The sequence below is a fragment of the Scyliorhinus torazame genome, chromosome 5 (assembly GCF_047496885.1).
Source record: "Scyliorhinus torazame isolate Kashiwa2021f chromosome 5, sScyTor2.1, whole genome shotgun sequence".
Classification (NCBI taxonomy): domain Eukaryota; kingdom Metazoa; phylum Chordata; class Chondrichthyes; order Carcharhiniformes; family Scyliorhinidae; genus Scyliorhinus; species Scyliorhinus torazame.
Window position 1 is genome coordinate 9,759,708 of NC_092711.1, and position 27,080 is coordinate 9,786,787.

The window sequence follows — 27,080 nt, forward strand, 5'->3', positions numbered from 1 at the left end:
AATCTCCATCAAACACTGTTAGCCAAAGTACATCATGGGGTTAGATACAGATTACACATCCCTATAAACTGTCCCCAACAAACCCTCCCAGGGCAGCTACAGTACCATGGTATATACAGAGTAAAGCTTCCTCTACACTGTCCCCATCAAACACTCCCCAGGACAGGTACAGCACGTGGTTAGACACAGAGTAAGGCTCCCTCTACATTCTCCCCATCAAACCCTCCCAGGACAGGTACAGGGCACTGATCTAAACAGAGTAAAGCTGCCTCTACGCTGTCCACATCAAACACTCCCAGGGCAGATACAGTACGATGATATATTCGCACTAAAGCTCCCTCTGCACTGTACCCATCAAACACTGCCTGGACAGGTACAGCACGGGGTTAGATACAGAGTAAAGCTCGCTCTACACTGTCCCCATCAAACACTCCCAGGACAGGTACAGCACCGGGTTAGATACAGCGTAAAGCTCCCTCCACACTGTCCCCATCAAACACTCCCAGGACGGGTACAGCACAGGGTTAGATACAGAGTAAAGCTCCCTCCACACTCTCCCCATCAAACACTCCCAGGACAGCACGGGGTTAGGTACAGAGTAAAGCTCCCTCTACACTGTCCCCATCAAACACTGCCTGGACAGGTGCAGCACGGGGTTAGATACAGAGTAAGGTTTCCTCTACACTGTTTCCATGATCACTCCCAAGACATGGCAGAGGCAGTACAACGTGGAAATCACCATCCCTGTGAATCGTCTGAACAGCGCTGTTGGAATGTGATACATTTCAATCAGAGCTCGCAGAACCAGAGAATATACATTGCAGGAGTAGGCCATTTGGCCCATCGAGTCTGCACTGGCCCTCGGAGAGAGCACCCTACACAAGCCCACGCCTCCACCAAATCCAAATAACACCAGTAACACCACCTAACCTTTGGGCCACTCAGGGGCAATTTAGCACGGCCAACATCCCCTCTCATCCTTCTCGGCTCTGGTGAATACGGGCACAATCACAGAATCCCTACAATGCAGAAGGAGGCCATTCTGCCCATCGAATCTACACCAACCCTCTGACACAGCACTCTATGTAAGCTCAGTCACCCGTCCTATCCCGATAACTCCTTAACCTAATCTAAACAATCTTTCTTGGACACTAAGGGGTAATTTAGCAGGACCATTCCACCTCGCCTGCACATCTTTGGACTGTGGAAGGAAACCGGAGCACCCGGAAGAAACCCACGCACACATGGGAAGAAACTGCAAACTCCACATAATCAGTCACACAAGGCTGGAATTTAACCCCGGTCACTGGCACTGTGAGGCAGCAGTGCTAACCACTGTGCCACAGTCAAACCAATCTCTCCTTGTAGGACAGTCCGGGAAACTCCCTATCAGCCAATTGACCCTCCGCTGCACTCCCTCTCTGGCAACTATATCCTTTCTTAGTTAGTGAGACGAAACTGGACACAATACTCCAGGTGTGGTCTCACCAAGGCCTTGTGTAACTGCAGGAAGACATCTCCACGTCTGAACTCAAATCCCTCTTGCAATGAAGGCCAACATATCATTGGCCTTCTTAACTGCTTGCTGCACCCCCCTCTCCACTTTCAGTGACTGGTGTACAAGGACAGCCAGCTCCCTTTCTACATCCACATTCCCCAACAAATCACTGTTTAAATCAGACACTTTCCATCAGGATTTTGTTATACCAACGTGTACAAATGTCAGAAATGACTGTGCTGTGCTCACCTAGAATGGCCACCATTAAGTAATTTAAAATGGCTGACTGCTGATCGTGGATTTTGTTTTGACAATATTCCCAGACAGACAGAGAGAGAAGCAGAAACAGACAGATGGAGAAACTAATAGAAGACATTTATTGGAGATTTTGAAACTCCATCAAACATGACCAGTAAAGGTACATCATGGGGTTAGACACAGATTCCTCTACACTGTCCCTGGCAAACACTCCCAGGACAGGTACATCACGGGGTTACATACGGAGTAAAGCTCCTCTGCACTGTCCCCATCAAACACTCCCAGCACAGGTACAGCACGGGGTTACATATCGAGCAGGGCTCTCTCTACACTGTTCCCATCAAACACACCCAGGACAGGTGCAGCACGGGGTTAGATACAGAATAAAGCTCCCTCTACACTGTCCCCATCAAACACTCCCAGGACAGGTACAGCACGGAGGTTAGGTACAGAGTAAAGCTCCCTCTACACTGTCCCCATCAAACACTCCCAGGACAGGTACAGCACGGGGGTTAGAACATAGAACATAGAAAATACAGCACAGAACAGGCCCTTTGGCCCACGATGTTGTGCCGAACCTTTGTCCTAGATTAATCATAGATTATCATTGAATTTACAGTGCAGAAGGAGGCCATTCGCCCCCCCCCCCCCCCCCCCCCCCCCCCCGAGTCTGCACCGGCCCCCGGAAAGAGCACCCCACCCAAATTCAACACCTCCACCCAACACCAAGGGCAATTTGGACATTAAGGGCAATTTATCATTGGCCAATTCACCTAACCCGCACATCTTTGGATTGTGGGAGGAAACCGGAGCACCCGGAGGAAACCCACGCAGACACGGGGAGGACGTGCAGACTCCGCACAGACAGTGACCCAAGCCGGAATCGAACCTGGGACCCTGGAGCTGTGAAGCAATTGTGCTATCCACAATGCTACCGTGCTGCCCTTGAGAACAAATAAATCTACACTATATCATTTAACCGTAATCCATGTACCTATCCAATAGCTGCTTGAAGGTCCCTAATGTTTCCGACTCAACTACTCCCACAGGCAGTGCATTCCATGCCCCCACTACTCTCTGGGTAAAGAACCTACCTCTGATATCCCTCCTATATCTTCCACCTTTCACCGTAAATTTATGTCCCCTTGTAATGGTTTGTTCCACCCGGGGAAAAAGTCTCTGACTGTCTACTCTATCTATTCCCCTGATCATCTTATAAACCTCTATCAAGTCGCCCCTCATCCTTCTCCGTTCTAATGAGAAAAGGCCTAGCACCCTCAACCTTTCCTCGTAAGACCTACTCTCCATTCCAGGCAACATCCTGGATGGTAAATCTTCTTTGCACCTTTTCCAAAGCTTCCACATCCTTCCTAAAATGAGGCGACCAGAACTGTACACAGTACTCCAAATGTGGCCTTACCAAAGTTTTGTACAGCTGCATCATCACCTCACGGCTCTTAAATTCAATCCCTCTGTTAATGAACGCGAGCACACCATAGGCCTTCTTCACAGCTCTATCCACTTGAGTGGCAAATTTCAAAGATGTATGAACATAGACCCCAAGATCTCTCTGCTCCTCCACATTGCCAAGAACTCTACCGTTAACCCTGTATTCCGCATTCATATTTGTCCTTCCAAAATGGACAACCTCACACATTTCAGGGTTAAACTCCATCTGCCACTTCTCAGCCCAGCTCTGCATCCTATCTATGTCTCTTTGCAGCCGACAACAGCCCTCCTTACTATCCACAACTCCACCAATCTTCGTATCGTCTGCAAATTTACTGACCCACCCTTCAACTCCCTCATCCAAGTCATTAATGAAAATCACAAACAGCAGAGGACCCAGAACTGATCCCTGCGGTACGCCACTGGTAACTGGGATCCAGGCTGAATATTTGCCATCCACCACCACTCTCTGACTTCTATCGGTTAGCCAGTTCGTTATCCAACTGGCCAAATTTCCCACTATCCCATGCCTCCTTACTTTCTGCATAAGCCTACCATGGGGAACTTTATCAAATGCCTTACTAAAATCCATGTACACTACATCCACTGCTTTACCTTCATCCACATGCTTGGTCACCTCCTCAAAGAATTCAATAAGATTTGTAAGGCAAGACCTACCCCTCACAAATCCGTGCTGACTATCCCTAATCAAGCAGTGTCTTTCCAGATGCTTAGAAATCCTATCCTTCAGCACCCTTTCCATTACTTTGCCTACCACCGAAGTAAGACTAACTAGCCTGTTATTCCCAGGGTTATCCCTAGTCCCTTTTTTGAACAGGGGCACGACATTCGCAACTCTCCAATCCCCTGGTACCACCCCTGTTGACAGTGAGGACGAAAAGATCATTGCCAACGGCTCTGCAAGTTCATCTCTTGCTTCCCATAGAATCCTTGGATATATCCCGTCAGGCCCGGGGGACTTGTCTATCCTCAAGTTTTTCAAAATGCCCAACACATCTTCCTTCCTAACAAGTATTTCCTCGAGCTTACCAATCTGTTTCACACTGTCCTCTCCAACAATATCGCCCCTCTCATTTGTAAATACAGAAGAAAAGTACTCGTTCAAGACCTCTCCTATCTCTTCAGACTCAATACACAATCTCCCGCTACTGTCCTTGATCGGACCTACCCTCGCTCTAGTCATTCTCATATTTCTCACATATGTGTAAAAGGCCTTGGGGTTTTCCTTGATCCTACCCGCCAAAGATTGTTCATGCCCTCTCTTAGCTCTCCTAATCCCTTTCTTCAGTTCCCTCCTGGCTATCTTGTATCCCTCCAATGCCCTGTCTGAACCTCGTTTCCTCAGCCTTACATAAGTCACCTTTTTCCTCTTAACAAGACTTTCAACCTCTCTTGTCAACCATGGTTCCCTCACTCGACCATCTCTTCCCTGCCTGACAGGGACATACATATCAAGGACACGTAGCAACTGTTCCTTGAACAAGTTCCACATTTCACTTGTGTCCTTCCCTGCCAGCCTATGTTCCCAACTTATGCACTTCAATTCTTGTCTGACAAAGTAAAGCTCCCTCTACACTGTCCCCATCAAACACTCCCAGGACAGGTACAGCACGGGGTTAGATACAGAGTAAAGCTCCCTCTACACTGTCCTCATCAAACACTCCCAGGACAGGTACAGCACAGGGTTAGATACAGAGTAAAGCTCTCTCTACACTGTCCCCATCAAACACTCCCAGGACAGGTACAGCACGGGACTAGATACAGAGCAAAGCTACCTCTCCACTGTCCCCATCAAACACTCCCAGGACAGGTACAGCACGGGGTTAGATACAGAGTAAAGCTCCCTCTACACTGACCCCATCAAACACTCCCAGGACAGGTACAGCACGGGGTTAGATACAGAGTAAAGCTCTCTCTACACTGTCCCCATCAAACACTCCCAGGACAGGTACAGCACGGGGTCAGATAGCGAGCAGGGCTCTCTCTACACTATACTGTTCCCATTTTCTCACATCAGGGGCGGGGGGTCGGAGAATCGCCGGGGGCTGGCGTGGATCCCGCCCCTGCTGGTTGCCGAAGTCTCCGGCACCGGAGATTCGGCAGGGCGGGAATCGCGCCGCGCCGGTTGGCGGGCCCCCCTGCTCGATTCTCCAGCCCGGATGGGCCGAAGTCCCGCCGCTAAAATGCCTGTCCTGCCAGCGTAAATTGAACCACCTACCTTACCGGCGGGACAAGGCGACGCGGGCGGGCTCCGGGGCCCCGGGGGGTGCCCCCACGGTGGCCTGGCCCGCGATCGGGGCCCACCGATCCGCGGGCGGGCCTGTGCCGTGGGGGCACTCTTTCCCTTCCGCCTCCGCCCCGGTCTCCACCATGGCGGAGGCGGAAGAGACTCCCTCCACTGCACAAGCGTGGGAAACTGTCAGCGGCCGCTGACGCTCCCGCGCATGCGCCGCCCGGAGATGTCATTTCCGCGCCAGCTGGCGGGGCACCAAAGGCATTTTCTGCCAGCTGGCGGGGCGGAAATTCCTCCGGCTCCGACCTAGCCCCTCAATGTTGGGGCTCGGCCCCCAAAGATGCGGAGCCTTCTGCACCTTTGGGGCGGCGCGATGCCCGTCTGATTTGCGCCGTTTTGGGCGCCAGTCGGCAGACATCGCGCCGTTTCCGGAGAATTTCGCCCCACAATTCCTTGTTTTCCAATTCCCTTTAATTCTGTGCCATCTCGTTCTTGAGATTCTTAATAGTGGGAACAGTTTCCCCCGATCTACTCTGTCCGGCACCCCCAAGAATTTGAACACCTCTATCAAATCTCCTCTTGGCCATTTCTCTGCGTGGAGAACAGACCCAACCTCTCCAATGTAACCTCATCACTGAAGTGTCTCATTCCTGAACCATTCTTGTGAACCTCCTCTGCACTCGCTCCAGTGTGTTCACACTCTTCCTATCATGTGGCACCCAGAACTGTCCACAATATTCCAGCTGAGGTCTAACTAGTGTCTTGTATAACTTCAGCCTTACCTCCTCGCTCTTGTACCAATGCGGAAAATACTGAGCAGGTCAGGCAGCATCTGTGGAGAGAGAAATAGAATCTTGGACCAGGGCGACTGGCAGATAGACAGATAGAGAAAAGTCCACACACACAGTAACACACTTACCCTCACACAGACACCCTGCTCTAAACAGATAGAAAATGCGGCAGATCACTTCTCCATCAGTAAATGGAAGGAGATTAATTGGATTTCTCTTCAAAAATACCAGCTCACATTTAAAAAGAATGGGTGGGTGGGAGGGTTGGTGCTTCCCAATCTTTTGTATTGTTATTGGGCGGTGAATTTGGAGAAGATTGGGCAATGGTGGGGAGAGGAAGAAGCGGAATGGGTACAGGTGGTGGAAGCATCGTGTAAAGGGGCTAGTTTGCAGACTTCAGCTGCGGCTCCACTCCCATTTCCCCCGGGGAGGTTTACTCAAAGCCCGGTGCTGGAATCTTCCTTCAACATCTGGAGCAAGCGGAGACGCCATTTTGGTTTGGTAAACTTGACGGTGCGAGCCCCTATTTATGGAAACCCCCGATTCACCCCGGCGGCAAGACTGGATACAATATTTAAACAGTGGCATAAAGCTGGGCTGAAACAGGTTACAGACTTGTTGTTGGAAAGTAGATTTGAAGAATTGAGGGAGAAACATAAAATGCAGAGGGAGGTGAAGTTTAATTATCTTCAATGATGAAACTTGGTGAAAAAGGAGTTGTCCTCGTTCGTTTGCCTACCAGAGAACAAGGTGCTGGATAAATTGCTCCTCACAGCTGAGTTGGTAATGGGAGAATTACTAACATTTACAGGTGGCTGATGGACAGAAAGAAAGCAGCGATTGAAAAGATGAAACAAAAGTGGAAGGAAGAGTTGGATGTGGCGTTGGAATGGGAACGATGGAGTGAGATTATACCAGGGTCAATGCGACATCTTCATGTGCTCGGATGGGCTTGATACAATTCAAGGATGTACACAGGGGCCATATGACACAGGACCGAATGAGCAGATTCTTCACAGAGGAAGAAGATAAATGTGAGAGTGTAAAGGAGGACCAGTTAACCATGTCCACATCTTCTGGTCACGTCCACAATTCGTGGGCTTCTGGCTCTCGCTATTTAAAACACAAACAAAAGTTGTGGAGGTGGAAATATTACTGGGACCACATGAGGCAATTTCTGGGGTGTCGGAAGTACCGGGACTAATGGATGGGGACGGGGCCGATGTGGTGGCCTTTGTCACATTGATCGCCCGGAGGCTAATTTTATTGGAAGGGAAGTCAGAAGATCCGCCAAAAATATCAACATGGTTGAGGGATATTGCGGAATTCCTTAAACTTGAGAAACTAAAGTTAGCCCTTTGTGGCTCAGATGGGGGTTTCTGGACGAGATGGAAGCTGTTCTTGTCTCTATTTACAGATCTGTTTGTTGCCAGTGGGGAAGGGGAGGGAAGAGGGGAAAGGTTTAATGGAAATAAAGGAATAAATGTCAAATGAGGAGAATAGTATTTTGTTTGTGTTGTGACTGACTGATTGTTTGTATGTTGTTATGTCCGTCCTCATCGGAATGAAAAATTTTTCAAAAAACACAGCAACAGTGACCACACTTATTAAAAAGTAGCTCACGGACTGCAAAATGTTTGAAGGTCATGAGTTAAAAGTCTTAAACTTAAACGTGGGAATGAGGGAGTTAATTCATCCTTTCCACAGGGGACGTGGGGGAATTTTCCACCATGACCACATTTCTGATTGTGGAATCTTACTGTGAAATCAATATGCCTGCTGTCAGTTTGTACATGTTCAAGTAGAAAGAGAGAAAGAAATCCATCTTCAGAGACTCTGAACTTAATTTGGAAAGTGCCACCATTTTTGGGCTCTTCCTGTGCACAAGCTGCCTGCAGAATTCCCTAAATTAAAAACAAGGTGAGAGTGGAGAGTGAGGGGCGAGTGAACAGAAAGCAGTTGGGGTTATCAAACTGACCGTTTTCATTGAATCCAAATTGTTTCATTATAAATTCTAATCTCATGAACTGACATCAGTGGATTTCAGTGAAAAATCCCATTGAACCTCCTTGTCTAATAAAAAGATGTTGTTGCCGATGACCCTGTATTGATTGAGGAATAAGCTTAACATCTCAGTGAGAAAAAATCAAACTGAATCCAAATTTATAGAGCAGCTCATTGAAGAAATCTGTCTGTGAACAACATGTAAAATATGAAGTGAAACTTTTAAAATGAGCTTTGTTTTTGTGGCCAGGAATCTTCTCTGACGGAATCATCAAACACTCCCAGGACAGGTACAGCATGGGGTCAGATAAAGAGTTATGCTCCCTGTACACAGTCACCATCAAACACTTCCAGGTCAGGGACAGCACGGGGTTAGAATCAGAGTAAAGCTCCCTATACACAGTCACCATCAAACACTCCCAGGTCAGGTACAGCACGGGGTTAGAATCAGAGTAATTCTCCCTCGACACTGTCACCATCAAACACTCCCAGGACAGGTACAGGATGGGGTTAGATACAGAGTAATGCTCCTGCTACACTGTCCCCATCAAACAGTCCTAGGACAGGTACAGCACTGTGTTAGATACAGAGTAAAGCTCCCTCTACACCGTCCCCATCAAACACTCCCAGGACAGGTACAACACGGGGTTAGATACAGAGTAAAGCTCCCTCTCCACTGTCCCCATTAAACACACCAGGACAGGTACAGCATGAGGTTACATAAAGAGTAAAGCTCCCTCTGCACTGTCCCCATCAAACAATCACAGGGGCAGGCACAGCACGAGGTTAGATACAGAGTAAAGCACCCTCTACACTGTCCCCATCAAACACTCCCAAGGACTGGGACAGCACGGTTTTAGATACAGATTAAAGCTCCCTCGACACTGTCCCCATCAAACAATCCCAGGACAGGTACAGCACGTGGTTAGATATAGAATAAAGCTCCCACCACATTGTCCCCATCAAACAGTCCCAGGTCAGGTACAACATAGGGTCAGATAAAGAGTAAAGCTCCCTCTCCACTGTCCCCATCAAACACTCCTAAGATGGGTACAGCACGGGGTGATACAGAGTAAAGCTCCTTCTAGACTGTCCCCATCAAACACTCCCAAGACAGGTACAGCACAGGGTGAGATACAGAGTCAAGCTCCTTCTACACTGTCCACATCAAAAACTCCCAGGAGAGGTACAGCACAGGGTTAGATACAGAGTAAAGCTCCCTCTACACTGTCCCCATCAAACACTACAGGACAGGTACAGCACGAGGTTAGATAATGAATGAAGCTCCCTCTACACTGTCCCCATTAAACATTCCCAGGACAGGTACAGCATAGGGTTAGATAAAGAGTAAAGCTCCCTCTACACTGTCCACATCAAAAACTCCCAGGACAGGTACAGCACGGGGTTAGATACAGAGTAAAGCTCCCTCTACACTGTCCCCATCAAACACTCCCAGGACAGGTACAGCACGGGGTTAGATGCACAGTAAAGATCCCTCTACATCTGTCCCCATCAAATACTCCCAGGAGAGGTACATAGGAACAGGAGTGGGCCATCCAGCTGATCGAGCCTGCCTTCGCGACTAGACCACCTTAACAATAACCAATTTTAATAATCTGATACAAAGCCCTGGATGAATTTATTTCCCAGCAGCATCAGTCGCTGTAAATGCTGCTCTACACTGTGTCAGAAATATTACTGCATTGGAGAATGTCATTGTGTATATTACCTTGTAATATATAACCGTTCTCATCCATATCTCTATTGAGAACACATTAGCTCCTTTCCCAGTGATCACTGCAGTTGATCCCGTCACTGTTTATACTGTAAGCTCTTGTCCCAGTTAATACTACATTACACCATACTGCTGTGGACACTACAATTAACCCTTTTGGAGTGCTGACTACCATGTACCCAGGGTAAGAGCCTGAGGGACTACCATGTATAATAATCTTTATTGTCACAAGTAGGCTTACATTAACACTGCAATGAAGTTACTGTGAAAAGCCCCTAGTCACCACATTACGGCACCTGTTTGGGTACACAGAGGGAGCATTCAGAATGTCCAAATTACCTAACAGCACGTCTTTCAGACTTGTGGGAGGAAACCGGAGCTCCCGGAGGAAATCCACGCAGACACAGAGAGAACGTGCCGGGAATCGAACCCGGGACCCTGGAGCTGTAAAGCCACAGTGCTACCCACTGTGCTACCGTGCCGCGTAAAAAGTCACACACACAAACTCCCACCCCACCCCAGACACACACACACACACGTGTACAGACAAACACAAACTCACACACAGACACAAACTCAGACAGGCTGGGTCAATACATCTTTCAAATGGAGCGAGATCCATTCTCCACCTTTAACTTGGAGAGGTGTATCTGGCCTGTGTGTGACCCAAGTCACACACTGACTCTGAACATCCTCACAACAGCTTGGGACAGACTTTTCTAAAGCACTTTTCATAACCTTTGGGTATCACAAACTGCTTCACAGGCAATGGAGCCCTTTTGAAATCTAGTCAGTGGTAATTTAGGAAAGGACCAGCGAATTTCAGAGAGACACACAGAAACAGGATGAGATTGTGCTGTACATGTTTCACAGCTGACACTGAGACACACACGAGATGTACAATATCAATTATTATTCTGAAGCATGTGATTAAATCACCCTTAAACTAAATTCCAGTGTTTCAGAGTAAAGCTTTATCTGCACTGTCCATCAAACACTCACAACCCAAATGCTGTCTGGGCTTAAATACAGAGTCAAAATCCCTCTGTCCTCTCCAAAGAATTTTTCATTCCAGACAGTTATTTTTATTTTTTGGAAAAGCAGAACTCAAATTGCACCGAATCCCAGGGTGGACTCTTGTTTATTTCAGCCCTTCACATTTAAACATGAAGTTTAAGCTCCGATTACAGGTGTCTGCTTGTCTCTGTTTGTATATTCTCTGTTATTGTTGTTTTGTCATTTGTCTGAAGTATTTGAATAATCGGCCTTGGTTAATCAATCCTTTCTCTCAGCACATGGAAGTTGTGAATCTTCAAGGCTGTCAGTCTGATATAGATAACAAAAAGCTACATCCTTTGATCAATCCATTCCCCAACCCTAAATAGATCTCACATATTTCCATAATGCAGGAATATCGCCATCAAAACTTCTAATCAGTTCCCAATACTCTTGTTAACACTTGCCTGTATAACCTAAATTCCACTGACAGATTCCGAAAGCTGCACAGAAAAATGACTGGGTATTTTAAAGTTTGAAACAAAACTATTTGAACTTGTGCTTCAATCCTATTATACAGAAATGTTGTCCTGTGGGCTGACAGTTTCTCAGTAAGACTGAAACATTGAGGTACGCCTCGCACTGCACTTGGCAACATTTGTGGCACTTCCAAAATCTACCATACATTGCTGTCTGTATTGTGTGAATCTAGCTGTGAAATATCTGTACAGTTTAAACTTCCACCGTTTCTGTCTTCTCATCGTTTATAAAGATCACGGTTCTATCCTTTTTAATTCTAAAGCACATCATCGAAACATTTCCCAACACTGAAACACGTCCACCAGTTCAGTCTACCGCCAAAACGATAATATCTCCCTGCAATTTGATGTTTCCAGCTATGTTGCTTGCAACGCTGTCTAATGTTTGGTGTCATTGGCAAACTGGGATGTGTAGCAGTCTACCAAATGGTCTTAAATGGCTAATATATATGTATGGGTGTGCACCAATGTGTGTGTACACGCATGTGTCTTTGCACGTGTGTGTGTATGTATCTGTTGCCATGTATGTATCAGTCAGTGTGTGCACGCACATGTGTGTGTGTGTATCTGTGAACTTGTGTGTGTATACGCATTTAAGTCTCAAAGGAAAATATGAGCATGTGTAGGCGATTTGGCCCATCGAGTCTGCTCCACCATTCAAACAGATCCTGGCACGCACAGATGCACGCACACTCTCACACACATTCCTATTGTATTATACACAGTCGATTTGTGTCTGGAACATGCTCAATGATTGAGCTTCCACAACCCTCTGGATCGGAGAATTCCAAGATTCTTCATCCTTTCAATGAAGAAATTCCTCCTCATCTCAGTCTGCAATGGTCTACCCCTGATTCTGAGCATTCATGTCAAGAGGGCGAGAATACAAGACCAGGGATGTACTTCTGAGGCTGTATAAGGCTCTGGTCAGACGCCATTTGGAGTATTGTGAGCAGTTTTAGGCCCAGTATCGAAGGAAGGATGTGCTGCCTTGGAAAGGGTCCAGTGGAGGTTCACAAGAATGTTCCCTGGAATGAAGAACTTGTCGTATGAGGAATGGTTGAGGACACTGGGTCTGTACTCGTTGGAGTTTAGAAGGATGAGGGGGGGTCTTATTGAAACTTACAGGATACTGCGAGGCCTGGATAGAGTGGACGTGGAGAGGATGTTTCCACTTGTAGGAAAAACTAGAAGCAGAGGACACCATCTCAGAGTAAAGGGACGATCCTTTAAAACAGAGATGAGGAGGAATTTCTTCAGCCAGAGGGCGGTGAATATGTGGAGCTCTTTGCCGCAGAAGGCTGTGGAGGCCAAATCACTGAGTATCTCTAAGACAGAGATAGATCGGTTCTTGATCAATAAGGGGATCAGGGGTTATGGAGAGAAGGCAGGAGAATGGGGATTAGAAAAATATCAGCCATGATTGAATGGCGGAGCAGACTCGATGGGCCGAGTGGCCTAATTCTGCTTCAATGTCTTATGGTCTTATGGTTTGAGACTGTGCCCCCTCCCCCTGGGTCTAATCTCACCAGTCAGAGAGAACATCTGACCTACATCTATCTTGTGATGCCCCGTATGAATTGTGTATGTTTCGAGATCACCTCTCATTTTTCGGGAACACAGGTACATTTTCCTCAATCTCTCCTCATCAGACAACTTCACCATCCCAGGGATTCGTCTGGTGAATCTCCATTACACTCCTTCTACAGCAAGTATATCCTTCCTTAGATATGGAGAACAAAACTCCACACAATGGTCCAGGTGTGTTGTGACTAAGGCTCTGTACAATTGCAGCAAGTCATCTTAACCCCAATACTAATAACCCTGAGCGATGAAAGTTAACGTACCATTGGCCTTCCTGATTGCTTAATGTACCCGCACGCTAGCGTTTAGTGACCCATGAATAAGGAGTTAGATACAGAGTAAAGCTCCCTCTACACTGACCCATCAAACACTCCCAGGACAGGTACAGCACGGGGTTAGATACAGAGTAAAGCTCCCTCTACACTGTCCCCATCAAACACTCCCAGGACAGGTACAGCACGGGGTTAGATACAGAGTAAAGCTCCCTCTACACTGTCCCCATCAAACACTCCCAGGACAGGTACAGCACGGGGTTAGATACAGAGTAAAGCTCCCTCTACACTGTCCCCATCAAACACTCCCAGGACAGGTACAGCACGGGGTTAGATACAGAGTAAGGTTTCTTCTACACTGTCCCCATCAAACACTCCCAGGACAGGTACAGCACGGGGTTAGATACAGAGTAAAGCTCCCTCTACACTGTCCCCATCAAACACTCCCAGAACAGGTACAACACGGGGTTAGATACAGAGTAAGGTTTCCTCTACACTGTCTCCATGATCACTCCCAAGACATGGCAGAGGCAGTACAACGTGGAAATCACCATCCCTGTGTGTAGTCTGAACAGCGCTGTTGGAATGTGATACAGAGAATCATAGAATATACATTGCAGGAGTAGGCCATTTGGCCCATCGAGTCTGCACTGGCCCTCGGAGAGAGCACCCTACACAAGCCCACGCCTCCACCCTCTCCAAATAACCCCAGTAACACCACCTACCCTTTGGGCCACTAAGGGGAAATTTAGCACGGCCAACATCTCCTCTCATCCTTCTCGGCTCGAGTGAATACCGGCACAATCACAGAATCCCTACAATGCAGAAGTAGGCCATTCTGCCCATCGAATCTACACCAACCCTCTGACACAGCACTCTATGTAAGCGCAGTCACCCGCCCTATCCCAATAACTCCTTAACCTAATCTAAACAATCTTTCTTGGACACTAAGGGGTAATTTAGCAGGACCATTCCACCTAGCCTGCAACATCTTTGGACTGTGGAAGGAAACCGGAGCACCCGGAGGAAACCCACGCACACACGGGGAGAAACTGCCAACTCCACATAATCAGTCACACAAGGCCGGAATTTAACCCGGGTCACTGGCACTGTGAGGCAGCAGTGCTAACCACTGTGCCACAGTCAAACCAATCTCTCCTTGAAGGACAGCCCGGTAACCTCCCTATCAGCCGAATGACCCTCCGCTGCACTCCCTCTCTGGCAACTATATCCTTTCTTAGTTAGGGAGACCGAAACTGTACGCTATACTCCTGGTGTGGTCTCACCAAGGCCTTGTGTAACTGCAGAAAGACATCTCCACTTCTGAACTCAAATCCCTCTTTCAATGAAGGCCAACATATCATTGGCCTTCTTAACTGTTTGCTGCACCCCCCTCTCCACTTTCAGTGACTGGTGTACAAGGACAGCCAGCTCCCTTTCTACATCCACATTTTTCAACAAATCATTGTTTAAATCAGACACATTCCATCAGGATTTTGTTATACCAACGTGTACAAATGTCAGAAATGACTGTGCTGTGCTCACCTAAAATGGCCACCATTAAGTAATTTAAAATGGCTGACTGCTGGTCGTGGATTTTCTGTTGACAATATTCCCACACAGACAGAGAGAGAAGCAGAAACAGACAGATGGAGAAACTAATAGATGACATTTATTTGAGATTTTGAAACCCTGTCAAACACTCCCAGGACAGGTACATCACGGGGTTAGATACAGAGTGAAGCTCCCTCTATATTGTCCCCCATCAAACACTCCCAGGCCAGGTACAGCACGGGGTTAGATACAGAGTAAAGCTCCCTCTACACTGTCCCTCTCAAACACTCCCAGGACAGGTACAGCACGGGGTCAGATATCGAGCAGGGCTCTCTCTACACTATACTGTTTCCATTTCCTCACATCAGGGGCGGGGGGTCGGAGAATCGCCGGGGGCTGGCGTGAATCCCGCCCCTGCTGGTTGCCGAAGTCTCCGGCACCGGAGATTCGGCAGGGCGGGAATCGCGCCGCGCCGGTTGGCGGGCCCCCCTGCTCGATTCTCCAGCCCGGATGGGCCGAAGTCCCGCCGCTAAAATGCCTGTCCCGCCAGCGTAAATTGAATCACCTACCTTGCCGGTGGGACAAGGCGGCGCGGGCGGGCTCCGGGGTCCTGGGGGGGGCGCGGGGCATTCTGGCCCCGGGGGTTGCCCCCACGGTGGCCTGGCCCGCGATCGGGGCCCACCGATCCGCGGGCGGGCCTGTGCCGTGGGGGCACTCTTTCCCTTCCGCCTCCGCCCCGGTCTCCACCATGGCGGAGGCGGAGGAGACTCCCTCCACTGCACATGCGTGGGAAACTGTCAGCGGCCGCTGACGCTCCCGCGCATGCGCCGCCCGGAGATGTCATTTCCGCGCCAGCTGGCGGGGCACCAAAGGCATTTTCTGCCAGCTGGCGGGGCGGAAATTCCTCTGGCGCCGACCTAGCCCCTCAATGTTGGGGCGCGGCCCCCAAAGATGCGGAGCATTCCGCACCTTTGGGGCGGCGCGATGCCCGTCTGATTTGCGCCGTTTTGGGCGCCAGTCGGCAGACATCGCGCCGTTTCCGGAGAATTTCGCCCCACAATTGCTTCTTTTCCAATTCCCTTTAATTCTGTGCCATCTCGTTCTTGAGCTTCTTAATAGTGGGATCCGTTTCTCCCTGTCTACTCTGTCCGGTACCCCCAAGAATTTGAACACCTCTATCAAATCTCCTCTTGGCCATTTCTCTGTGTGGAGAACAGACCCAACCTCTCCAATCTAACCTCATCACTGAAGTGTCTCATTCCTGAACCATTCTTGTGAACCTCCTCTGCACTCGCTCCAGTGTGGGGAGAGGAAGAAGCGGAATGGGTACAGGTGGTGGAAGCATCGTGTAAAGGGGCTAGTTTGCATACTTCCGCTGCGGCTCCACTCCCATTTCCCCCGGGGAGGTTTACACAAAGCCCGGTGCTGGCATCTTCCTTCAACATCTGGAGCAAGCGGAGACCCCATTTTGGTTTGGTAAACTTGACGGTGCGAGCCCCTATTTATGGAAACCCCCGATTCACCCCGGCGGCAAGACTGGATACAATATTTAAACAGTGGCATAAAGCTGGGCTGAGACAGGTTAAAGACTTGTTGTTGGAAAGTAGATTTGAAGAATTGGGGGAGAAACATAAAATGCAGAGGGAGGTGAAGTTTAATTATCTTCAATGATGGAACTTGGTGAAAAAGGAGTTGTCCTCGTTAGTTTGCCTACCAGAGAACAGGGTGCTGGATAAATTGCTCCTCCCAGCTAAGTTGGTCCCCATCAAACACTCCCAAAACAGATACAGCACGGGGTTAGATACAGAGTAAAGCTCCCTCTACACTGTCCCCATCAAACACTCCCAGGGCAGGTACAGCACGGGGTTAGATACAGAGTAAAGCTCCCTCTACACTGTCCCCATCAAACACTACCAGGTCAGGTTCAGCATGGGGTTACAAACGGAATAAATGTTCCTCTCCAATTTCCACAACAGAAGCTGCCAGGATATTTACAGCAAGTAGAGGGAATGAGGCAATGTTTCCAAAGGAAGGGTTTTATTTTGAAAAATGATAGCAAATTATCAACATAACAGAATTGACCCCAAATGATGATTACTCCAATATCCAAATCACAAACGATGCAGAATTCATTCCCATCCCACTTTTCCGGATAATCTTAAATAGATAAACAGAGAAATAATTGGCAATAACAGACCACAAGGAATAGGAGCAGGACTGGGCCATTCAGCCCTTCGAGCTCGCTCTACCAGTCAATATGATCATGGAGATTCTTCCATTTCAACGTCATGTTCCTGCCCTATCCCCGTGCCTCTTGCTGATCCATCAAACTCAGTCTAGAACCGGCTCAATGACAGAGACTCCACATCCCTCTGGGATAGAGAATTCCCAGGATTCACCACCATCTGAGTGACAAAATTCCTCCTCATCTCAGTCCGGCATATCGCTGGTTAATACACAGAATAAATGGTATCTGGGAATGAATTACAGACTGCAATCTAATGGGGGGCTTCGGGATAGATTATATACAGAATAACCGATACCCGGGAGTGAGTTACAGACTGGAATCTAATGGGGGGCTTCGGGATAGATTATATACAGAATAACCGATACCCAGGAGTGAGTTACAGACTGGAATCTAATCGAGGGTTTCACAATAGTTTATATATAGAATAACAGATACCCGGGAGTGAGTTACAGACTGGAATCTAATCGAGGGGTTCAGGATGGTTTATATATAGAACAACAGATACCCGGGAGTGAGTTACAGACTGGAATCTAATCGCGGGGTTCGGGGTGGTTTATATATAGAATAACAGATACCCAGGGGTGAGTTACAGACTGGAACCTAATCGAGGGGTTCAGGATAGTTTATATATAGAATAACAGATACCCGGGAGTGAGTTACAGACTGGAATCTAATGGACGGGTTCAGGATAGTTAATATATAGAATAACAGATACCCAGGAGTGAGTTACAGACTGGAATCTAATCGAGGGGTTCAGGATAGTTTATATATAGAATAACAGATACCCGAGAGTGAGTTACAGACTGGAATCTAATCGAGGGGTTAGAGTTAACTCACTCCTACTCTTACAAATATACTCTTATGCACTCACTGACTCTTACACAATCACTCACACACACTCACTCTTACACACCCTCATTCACTCTTACACGCTCACTCACTCTTACACACTCACCTGTACATGGAAACTCACTCTTTCCTACACACGCGCTCAGTCTTCCACACTCACTCACACTCTTCCACACTCACTCACACTTAAACACTCACCCACTCACATACTCGCTCATTCTTACACATTCACTCACACACACTTACTCTTACATACTCTTACTCACCTTCACACTCACTCACACACACTGTCACTCACAAACTCATTCACTCACTCTGACACACTCACTCTCACACGCCAACACACACACTCTCAGATATTCACTCACTCACTTACACATTCAGTTACTCACACTCACATACCCACTGACACACTAACTCGCTCACTCTTACACACTCACTCAGGCTCACTCACTGATTCAAACTCACTCTTACTCACACACTCACTCTCTCACTAACACATACTAACTATCATTCACACTCACTCTTACACACAGTCACACTTCCACACTCAGTCACTCTTATACTCCCTCTTATGCACACATTTTCACACACTCACTCTCACTCTTACACTCACTTTTGGACACGCATACTCACTAGCACACTCGTACTCACTAAATCTCACTCTTACACTGACTGAATTACACGCTGTCTCTGTCACACACATCCTTACGCACGCTCACTAACTCGCATTCACTCACACTCATGCACTAACTCGAACACTCACCACCTCATGCTCACTCAATCACACACACACTCGCACACACTCATTCATGCACATCGACTCACTCTTACACACTCACTCTCTTACCCACTCACATACTCAACCACACACTAAATCACTCACTAACACACTCTCACTCACTTACTAGCTAACTGACTCTTACACACCCTGACTCACACTCGCTCACTATTACACAGTTACTCACTCATACACACTCATTTATACACGGAAACTCACTTATTCCTACACACTCACTCATTATTACACACTCACTCTCACACTCACATCACTCACTCAGTCTTACACACACTCACTCTCTCACACTTAAACACTCACTCGCACACTCACTCACACGCCGGCACTCACTCTTACACATTCATTCAATCACACACACACACTCGCCCTCTTACACGCTCACTCACTTGCAAACTTACTCTTACACATTCACTCACACACACTCCTACACTCGCACTCTCACTCCCTCACCCACTCTTAAACAATCACTCTTACACACTTACTCACCCTCACTCACACCCACCATTAAACTCACTTGCACACTCACTCACCTACTCACTCATTCTTACACACTAACTCGCTCACACGCTCAAACTCACTTACACAGTCACTCTCATTGACATACTCACACGCTGACTCGCTCACTCTTAGACACACTCACCCTTGCACACACTCACCGTTTACAGATACACTGCAGTGCGATACAATGTGCAATCTAATCGAGGGGTTAGATTTAACTCATTCTTACACACTCACTTACACGCACTCGTATGCACATACTCTTGCACACTCACTAACAACCTTACACAATCACTCACTAACACACGCTCACTCACTCACTAACTCACTCTTACACAGACTCATTATTACATACTGATTCACACACAGTCAGACTCACACTCACTGACTCTCACACTCACTGACTCTCACACTCACTGACTCTCACACTCACTGACTCTCACACTCACTGACTCTCACACTCACTGACTCTCACACTCACTGACTCTCACACTCACTGACTCTCACACTCACTGACTCTCACACTCACTGACTCTCACACTCACTGACTCTCACACTCACTGACACTCTGACACACTGTCACTCTGACACACTGTCACTCTGACACACTGTCACTCTGACACACTGTCACTCTGACACACTGTCACTCTGACACACTGTCACTCTGACACACTCACTCCCACACGCTAACACATACTCACTCTGCAATCTGGTAGAGAGAGAGAGAGAGAAATCTCAGATAAGAAACTCTGAACTCAATTTTGAAAGTGGTCATCATTTGTTGGGCTCTCCCTGTGCACAGGTTGCCGGCAGAATTCACAAAATTAACGATAGTGGGGTCACTTTTAAAATGGACCCATTGATTGTAAAGTAATCTCGATTGCCCGGAATTAAAGTCCCTTAACTTGAAGCGGGTATAATTCTGGAAGGAAGCCTGTGTTTTAGGCCGAGACATAAGTATGAGGGTGAAATTAAATTCACAGGTCATTTGAATTCAGTTTGAATTCACTCACTCACACTCACACACAGACTGACTCACTCATTCACACTAACTTACACACAATTACTCACTCTCACTCACTCACTCTTCCACACTCTCTCACTCACTCACTCGTACTCAGACACTCACATCCTCACTCACACGCTCACTCTTACACATTCAAACACACTCACTCACTCTTACACATTCACACACACTCACTCACTCTTACACACTCAATCGCTCTCTCTCAGACACAGGCAGTCATTCACACTCACTTACGCACAATTACTCAGTCACTCACTCACGCTTACACACTCCTCTTACACTCACACTTACACAAACACTCATTCTTACACACTCACTGACTCACACACACATGATCTTACATACTCACACTCACTCTTACACACTCACTCACACCCTCACTCACTCTCACAATTACTCACTCATTCTTACATACGCACACACTTTTACACACACATACTCACTCACTTTCACACATTAACTTGCTCACTCTTACACACTCACCCACACTTCCAATCTCTCACACTCACATACTAATCACTCACTCACACACCAATCACTCACACTCACCGACACGCTCACACGCTCATTCCCATTCACTCACAAACTCACTCTTACACACTCAGTCACTCTGATACAAACACACTGTTCACACACACTTACACACACTCACTCGTACACACTCTCTCACACTCACACACAGTAGTTCTCACCAATTCTCAATCTTACACACACTCACTCAATGACACACTCATTCACTGTTATACACACTCACTCAGACACTGGGGGATGCACAGGGAGCGGGGGACAGAGGGAGGGAGCGGGGGACAGAGGGAGGGAGCGGGGGACAGAGGGAGGGAGCGGGGGACAGAGGGAGGGAGCGGGGGACAGAGGGAGGGAGCGGGGGACAGAGGGAGGGAGCGGGGGACAGAGGGAGGGAGCGGGGGACAGAGGGAGGGAGCGGGGGACAGAGGGAGGGAGCGGGGGACAGAGGGAGGGAGCGGGGGACAGAGGGAGGGAGCGGGGGACAGAGGGAGGGAGCGGGGGACAGAGGGAGGGAGCGGGGGACAGAGGGAGGGAGCGGGGGACAGAGGGAGGGAGCGGGGGACAGAGGGAGGGAGCGGGGGACAGAGGGAGGGAGCGGGGGACAGAGGGAGGGAGCGGGGGACAGAGGGAGGGAGCGGGGGACAGAGGGAGGGAGCGGGGGACAGAGGGAGGGAGCGGGGGACAGAGGGAGGGAGCGGGGGACAGAGGGAGGGAGCGGGGGACAGAGGGAGGGAGCGGGGGACAGAGGGAGGGAGCGGGGGACAGAGGGAGGGAGCGGGGGACAGAGGGAGGGAGCGGGGGACAGAGGGAGGGAGCGGGGGACAGAGGGAGGGAGCGGGGGACAGAGGGAGGGAGCGGGGGACAGAGGGAGGGAGCGGGGGACAGAGGGAGGGAGCGGGGGACAGAGGGAGGGAGCGGGGGACAGAGGGAGGGAGCGGGGGACAGAGGGAGGGAGCGGGGGACAGAGGGAGGGGAGCGGGGGACAGAGGGAGGGAGCGGGGGACAGAGGGAGGGAGCGGGGGACAGAGGGAGGGAGCGGGGGACAGAGGGAGGGAGCGGGGGACAGAGGGAGGGAGCGGGGGACAGAGGGAGGGAGCGGGGGACAGAGGGAGGGAGCGGGGGACAGAGGGAGGGAGCGGGGGACAGAGGGAGGGAGCGGGGGACAGAGGGAGGGAGCGGGGGACAGAGGGAGGGAGCGGGGGACAGAGGGAGGGAGCGGGGGACAGAGGGAGGGAGCGGGGGACAGAGGGAGGGAGCGGGGGACAGAGGGAGGGAGCGGGGGACAGAGGGAGGGAGCGGGGGACAGAGGGAGGGAGCGGGGGACAGAGGGAGGGAGCGGGGGACAGAGGGAGGGAGCGGGGGACAGAGGGAGGGAGCGGGGGACAGAGGGAGGGAGCGGGGGACAGAGGGAGGGAGCGGGGGACAGAGGGAGGGAGCGGGGGACAGAGGGAGGGAGCGGGGGACAGAGGGAGGGAGCGGGGGACAGAGGGAGGGAGCGGGGGACAGAGGGAGGGAGCGGGGGACAGAGGGAGGGAGCGGGGGACAGAGGGAGGGAGCGGGGGACAGAGGGAGGGAGCGGGGGACAGAGGGAGGGAGCGGGGGACAGAGGGAGGGAGCGGGGGACAGAGGGAGGGAGCGGGGGACAGAGGGAGGGAGCGGGGGACAGAGGGAGGGAGCGGGGGACAGAGGGAGGGAGCGGGGGACAGAGGGAGGGAGCGGGGGACAGAGGGGGAGGGGGAAGAGGGGGAGCGGGGGACAGAGGGAGGGAGCGGGGGACAGAGGGAGGGAGCGGGGGACAGAGGGAGGGAGCGGGGGACAGAGGGAGGGAGCGGGGGACAGAGGGAGGGAGCGGGGGACAGAGGGAGGGAGCGGGGGACAGAGGGAGGGAGCGGGGGACAGAGGGAGGGAGCGGGGGACAGAGGGAGGGAGCGGGGGACAGAGGGAGGGAGCGGGGGACAGAGGGAGGGAGCGGGGGACAGAGGGAGGGAGCGGGGGACAGAGGGAGGGAGCGGGGGACAGAGGGAGGGAGCGGGGGACAGAGGGAGGGAGCGGGGGACAGAGGGAGGGAGCGGGGGACAGAGGGAGGGAGCGGGGGACAGAGGGAGGGAGCGGGGGACAGAGGGAGGGAGCGGGGGACAGAGGGAGGGAGCGGGGGACAGAGGGAGGGAGCGGGGGACAGAGGGAGGGAGCGGGGGACAGAGGGAGGGAGCGGGGGACAGAGGGAGGGAGCGGGGGACAGAGGGAGGGAGCGGGGGACAGAGGGAGGGAGCGGGGGACAGAGGGAGGGAGCGGGGGACAGAGGGAGGGAGCGGGGGACAGAGGGAGGGAGCGGGGGACAGAGGGAGGGAGCGGGGGACAGAGGGAGGGAGCGGGGGACAGAGGGAGGGAGCGGGGGACAGAGGGAGGGAGCGGGGGACAGAGGGAGGGAGCGGGGGACAGAGGGAGGGAGCGGGGGACAGAGGGAGGGAGCGGGGGACAGAGGGAGGGAGCGGGGGACAGAGGGAGGGAGCGGGGGACAGAGGGAGGGAGCGGGGGACAGAGGGAGGGAGCGGGGGACAGAGGGAGGGAGCGGGGGACAGAGGGAGGGAGCGGGGGACAGAGGGAGGGAGCGGGGGACAGAGGGAGGGAGCGGGGGACAGAGGGAGGGAGCGGGGGACAGAGGGAGGGAGCGGGGGACAGAGGGAGGGAGCGGGGGACAGAGGGAGGGAGCGGGGGACAGAGGGAGGGAGCGGGGGACAGAGGGAGGGAGCGGGGGACAGAGGGAGGGAGCGGGGGACAGAGGGAGGGAGCGGGGGACAGAGGGAGGGAGCGGGGGACAGAGGGAGGGAGCGGGGGACAGAGGGAGGGAGCGGGGGACAGAGGGAGGGAGCGGGGGACAGAGGGAGGGAGCGGGGGACAGAGGGAGGGAGCGGGGGACAGAGGGAGGGAGCGGGGGACAGAGGGAGGGAGCGGGGGACAGAGGGAGGGAGCGGGGGACAGAGGGAGGGAGCGGGGGACAGAGGGAGGGAGCGGGGGACAGAGGGAGGGAGCGGGGGACAGAGGGAGGGAGCGGGGGACAGAGGGAGGGAGCGGGGGACAGAGGGAGGGAGCGGGGGACAGAGGGAGGGAGCGGGGGACAGAGGGAGGGAGCGGGGGACAGAGGGAGGGAGCGGGGGACAGAGGGAGGGAGCGGGGGACAGAGGGAGGGAGCGGGGGACAGAGGGAGGGAGCGGGGGACAGAGGGAGGGAGCGGGGGACAGAGGGAGGGAGCGGGGGACAGAGGGAGGGAGCGGGGGACAGAGGGAGGGAGCGGGGGACAGAGGGAGGGAGCGGGGGACAGAGGGAGGGAGCGGGGGACAGAGGGAGGGAGCGGGGGACAGAGGGAGGGAGCGGGGGACAGAGGGAGGGAGCGGGGGACAGAGGGAGGGAGCGGGGGACAGAGGGAGGGAGCGGGGGACAGAGGGAGGGAGCGGGGGACAGAGGGAGGGAGCGGGGGACAGAGGGAGGGAGCGGGGGACAGAGGGAGGGAGCGGGGGACAGAGGGAGGGAGCGGGGGACAGAGGGAGGGAGCGGGGGACAGAGGGAGGGAGCGGGGGACAGAGGGAGGGAGCGGGGGACAGAGGGAGGGAGCGGGGGACAGAGGGAGAGAGCGGGGGACAGGGGGAGAGAGCGGGGGACAGGGGGAGAGAGCGGGGGACAGGGGGAGAGAGCGGGGGACAGGGGGAGAGAGCGGGGGACAGGGGGAGAGAGCGGGGGACAGGGGGAGAGAGCGGGGGACAGGGGGAGAGAGCGGGGGACAGGGGGAGAGAGCGGGGGACAGGGGGAGAGAGCGGGGGACAGGGGAGAGAGCGGGGGACAGGGGGAGAGAGCGGGGGACAGGGGGAGAGAGCGGGGGACAGGGGGAGAGAGCGGGGGACAGGGGGAGAGAGCGGGGGACAGGGGGGAGAGAGCGGGGGACAGGGGGAGAGAGCGGGGGACAGGGGGAGAGAGCGGGGGACAGGGGGAGAGAGCGGGGGACAGGGGGAGAGAGCGGGGGACAGGGGGAGAGAGCGGGGGACAGGGGGAGAGAGCGGGGGACAGGGGGAGAGAGCGGGGGACAGGGGGAGAGAGCGGGGGACAGGGGGAGAGAGCGGGGGACAGGGGGAGAGAGCGGGGGACAGGGGGAGAGAGCGGGGGACAGGGGGAGAGAGCGGGGGACAGGGGGAGAGAGCGGGGGACAGGGGGAGAGAGCGGGGGACAGGGGGAGAGAGCGGGGGACAGGGGGAGAGAGCGGGGGACAGGGGGAGAGAGCGGGGGACAGGGGGAGAGAGCGGGGGACAGGGGGAGAGAGCGGGGGACAGGGGGAGAGAGCGGGGGACAGGGGGAGAGAGCGGGGGACAGGGGGAGAGAGCGGGGGACAGGGGGAGAGAGCGGGGGACAGGGGGAGAGAGCGGGGGACAGGGGGAGAGAGCGGGGGACAGGGGGAGAGAGCGGGGGACAGGGGGAGAGAGCGGGGGACAGGGGGAGAGAGCGGGGGACAGGGGGAGAGAGCGAGGACACGGGGAGAGAGCGAGGGACACGGGGAACGAGGGACACGGAGAACGAGGGACACAGAGAACGAGGGACACAGAGAACGAGGGACACAGAGAACGAGGGACACAGAGAACGAGGGACACAGAGAACGAGGGACACAGAGAACGAGGGACACAGAGAACGAGGGACACAGAGAACGAGGGACACAGAGAACGAGGGACACAGAGAACGAGGGACACAGAGAACGAGGGACACAGAGAACGAGGGACACAGAGAACGAGGGACACAGAGAACGAGGGACACAGAGAACGAGGGACACAGAGAACGAGGGACACAGAGAACGAGGGACACAGAGAACGAGGGACACAGAGAACGAGGGACACAGAACGAGGGACACAGAGAACGAGGGACACAGAGAACGAGGGACACAGAGAACGAGGGACACAGAGAACGAGGGACACAGAGAACGAGGGACACAGAGAACGAGGGACACAGAGCACGAGGGACACAGAACACGAGGGACACAGAGAACGAGGGACACAGAGAACGAGGGACACAGAGAACGAGGGACACAGAGAACGAGGGACACAGAGAACGAGGGACACAGAGAACGAGGGACACAGAGAACGAGGGACACAGAGAACGAGGGACACAGAGAACGAGGGACACAGAACGAGGGACACAGAACGAGGGACACAGAGAACGAGGGACACAGAGAACGAGGGACACAGAGAACGAGGGACACAGAGAACGAGGGACACAGAGAACGAGGGACACAGAGAACGAGGGACACAGAGAACGAGGGACACAGAGAACGAGGGACACAGAGAACGAGGGACACAGAGAACGAGGGACACAGAGAACGAGGGACACAGAGAACGAGGGACACAGAGAACGAGGGACACAGAGAGCGAGGGACACAGTTCGCGAGGGACACAGTTCGCGAGGGACACAGTTCGCGAGGGACACAGTTCGCGAGGGACACAGTTCGCGAGGGACACAGTTCGCGAGGGACACAGTTCGCGAGGGACACAGTTCGCGAGGGACACAGTTCGCGAGGGACACAGTTCGCGAGGGACACAGTTCGCGAGGGACACAGTTCGCGAGGGACACAGTTCGCGAGGGACACAGTTCGCGAGGGACACAGTTCGCGAGGGACACAGTTCGCGAGGGACACAGTTCGCGAGGGACACAGTTCGCGAGGGACACAGTTCGCGAGGGACACAGTTCGCGAGGGACACAGTTCGCGAGGGACACAGTTCGCGAGGGACACAGTTCGCGAGGGACACAGAGAGAGAGGGACACAGAGAGAGAGGGACACAGAGAGAGAGGGACACAGAGAGAGGGGGACACAGAGAGAGGGGGACACAGAGAGAGGGGGACACAGAGAGAGGGGGACACAGAGAGAGAGGGACACAGAGAGAGAGGGACACAGACAGAGAGGGACACAGACAGAGGGACACAGTGACAGAGGGACACAGTGACAGAGGGACACAGTGACAGAGGGACACAGTGACAGAGGGACACAGTGACAGAGGGACACAGTGACAGAGGGACACAGAGAGAGAAGGACAGAGAGAGAAGGACTGAGAAAGAGGGACGCAGCAAGAGAGAGTGGGACAGAGAGAGAGAGAGGGACACAGCGAGAGCGAGGGACGCAGAGAGAGCGAGGGACGCAGAGAGAGCGAGGGACGCAGAGAGAGCGAGGG

The 27,080-nt window shown here is 52.6% G+C and overlaps 1 gene segment (V, D, J or C); it reads right to left on the reverse strand.

Annotated features, from left to right (window-relative positions):
• Positions 1-27,080, reverse strand: part of LOC140418169 (T cell receptor alpha variable 38-2/delta variable 8-like) — a 154,494-nt gene that overhangs the window by 90,208 nt on the left and 37,206 nt on the right. Inside the window, 1 exon segment of the V gene segment in view lies at positions 6,242-6,291. Within this exon segment, the coding sequence occupies positions 6,242-6,291 (50 nt within the window).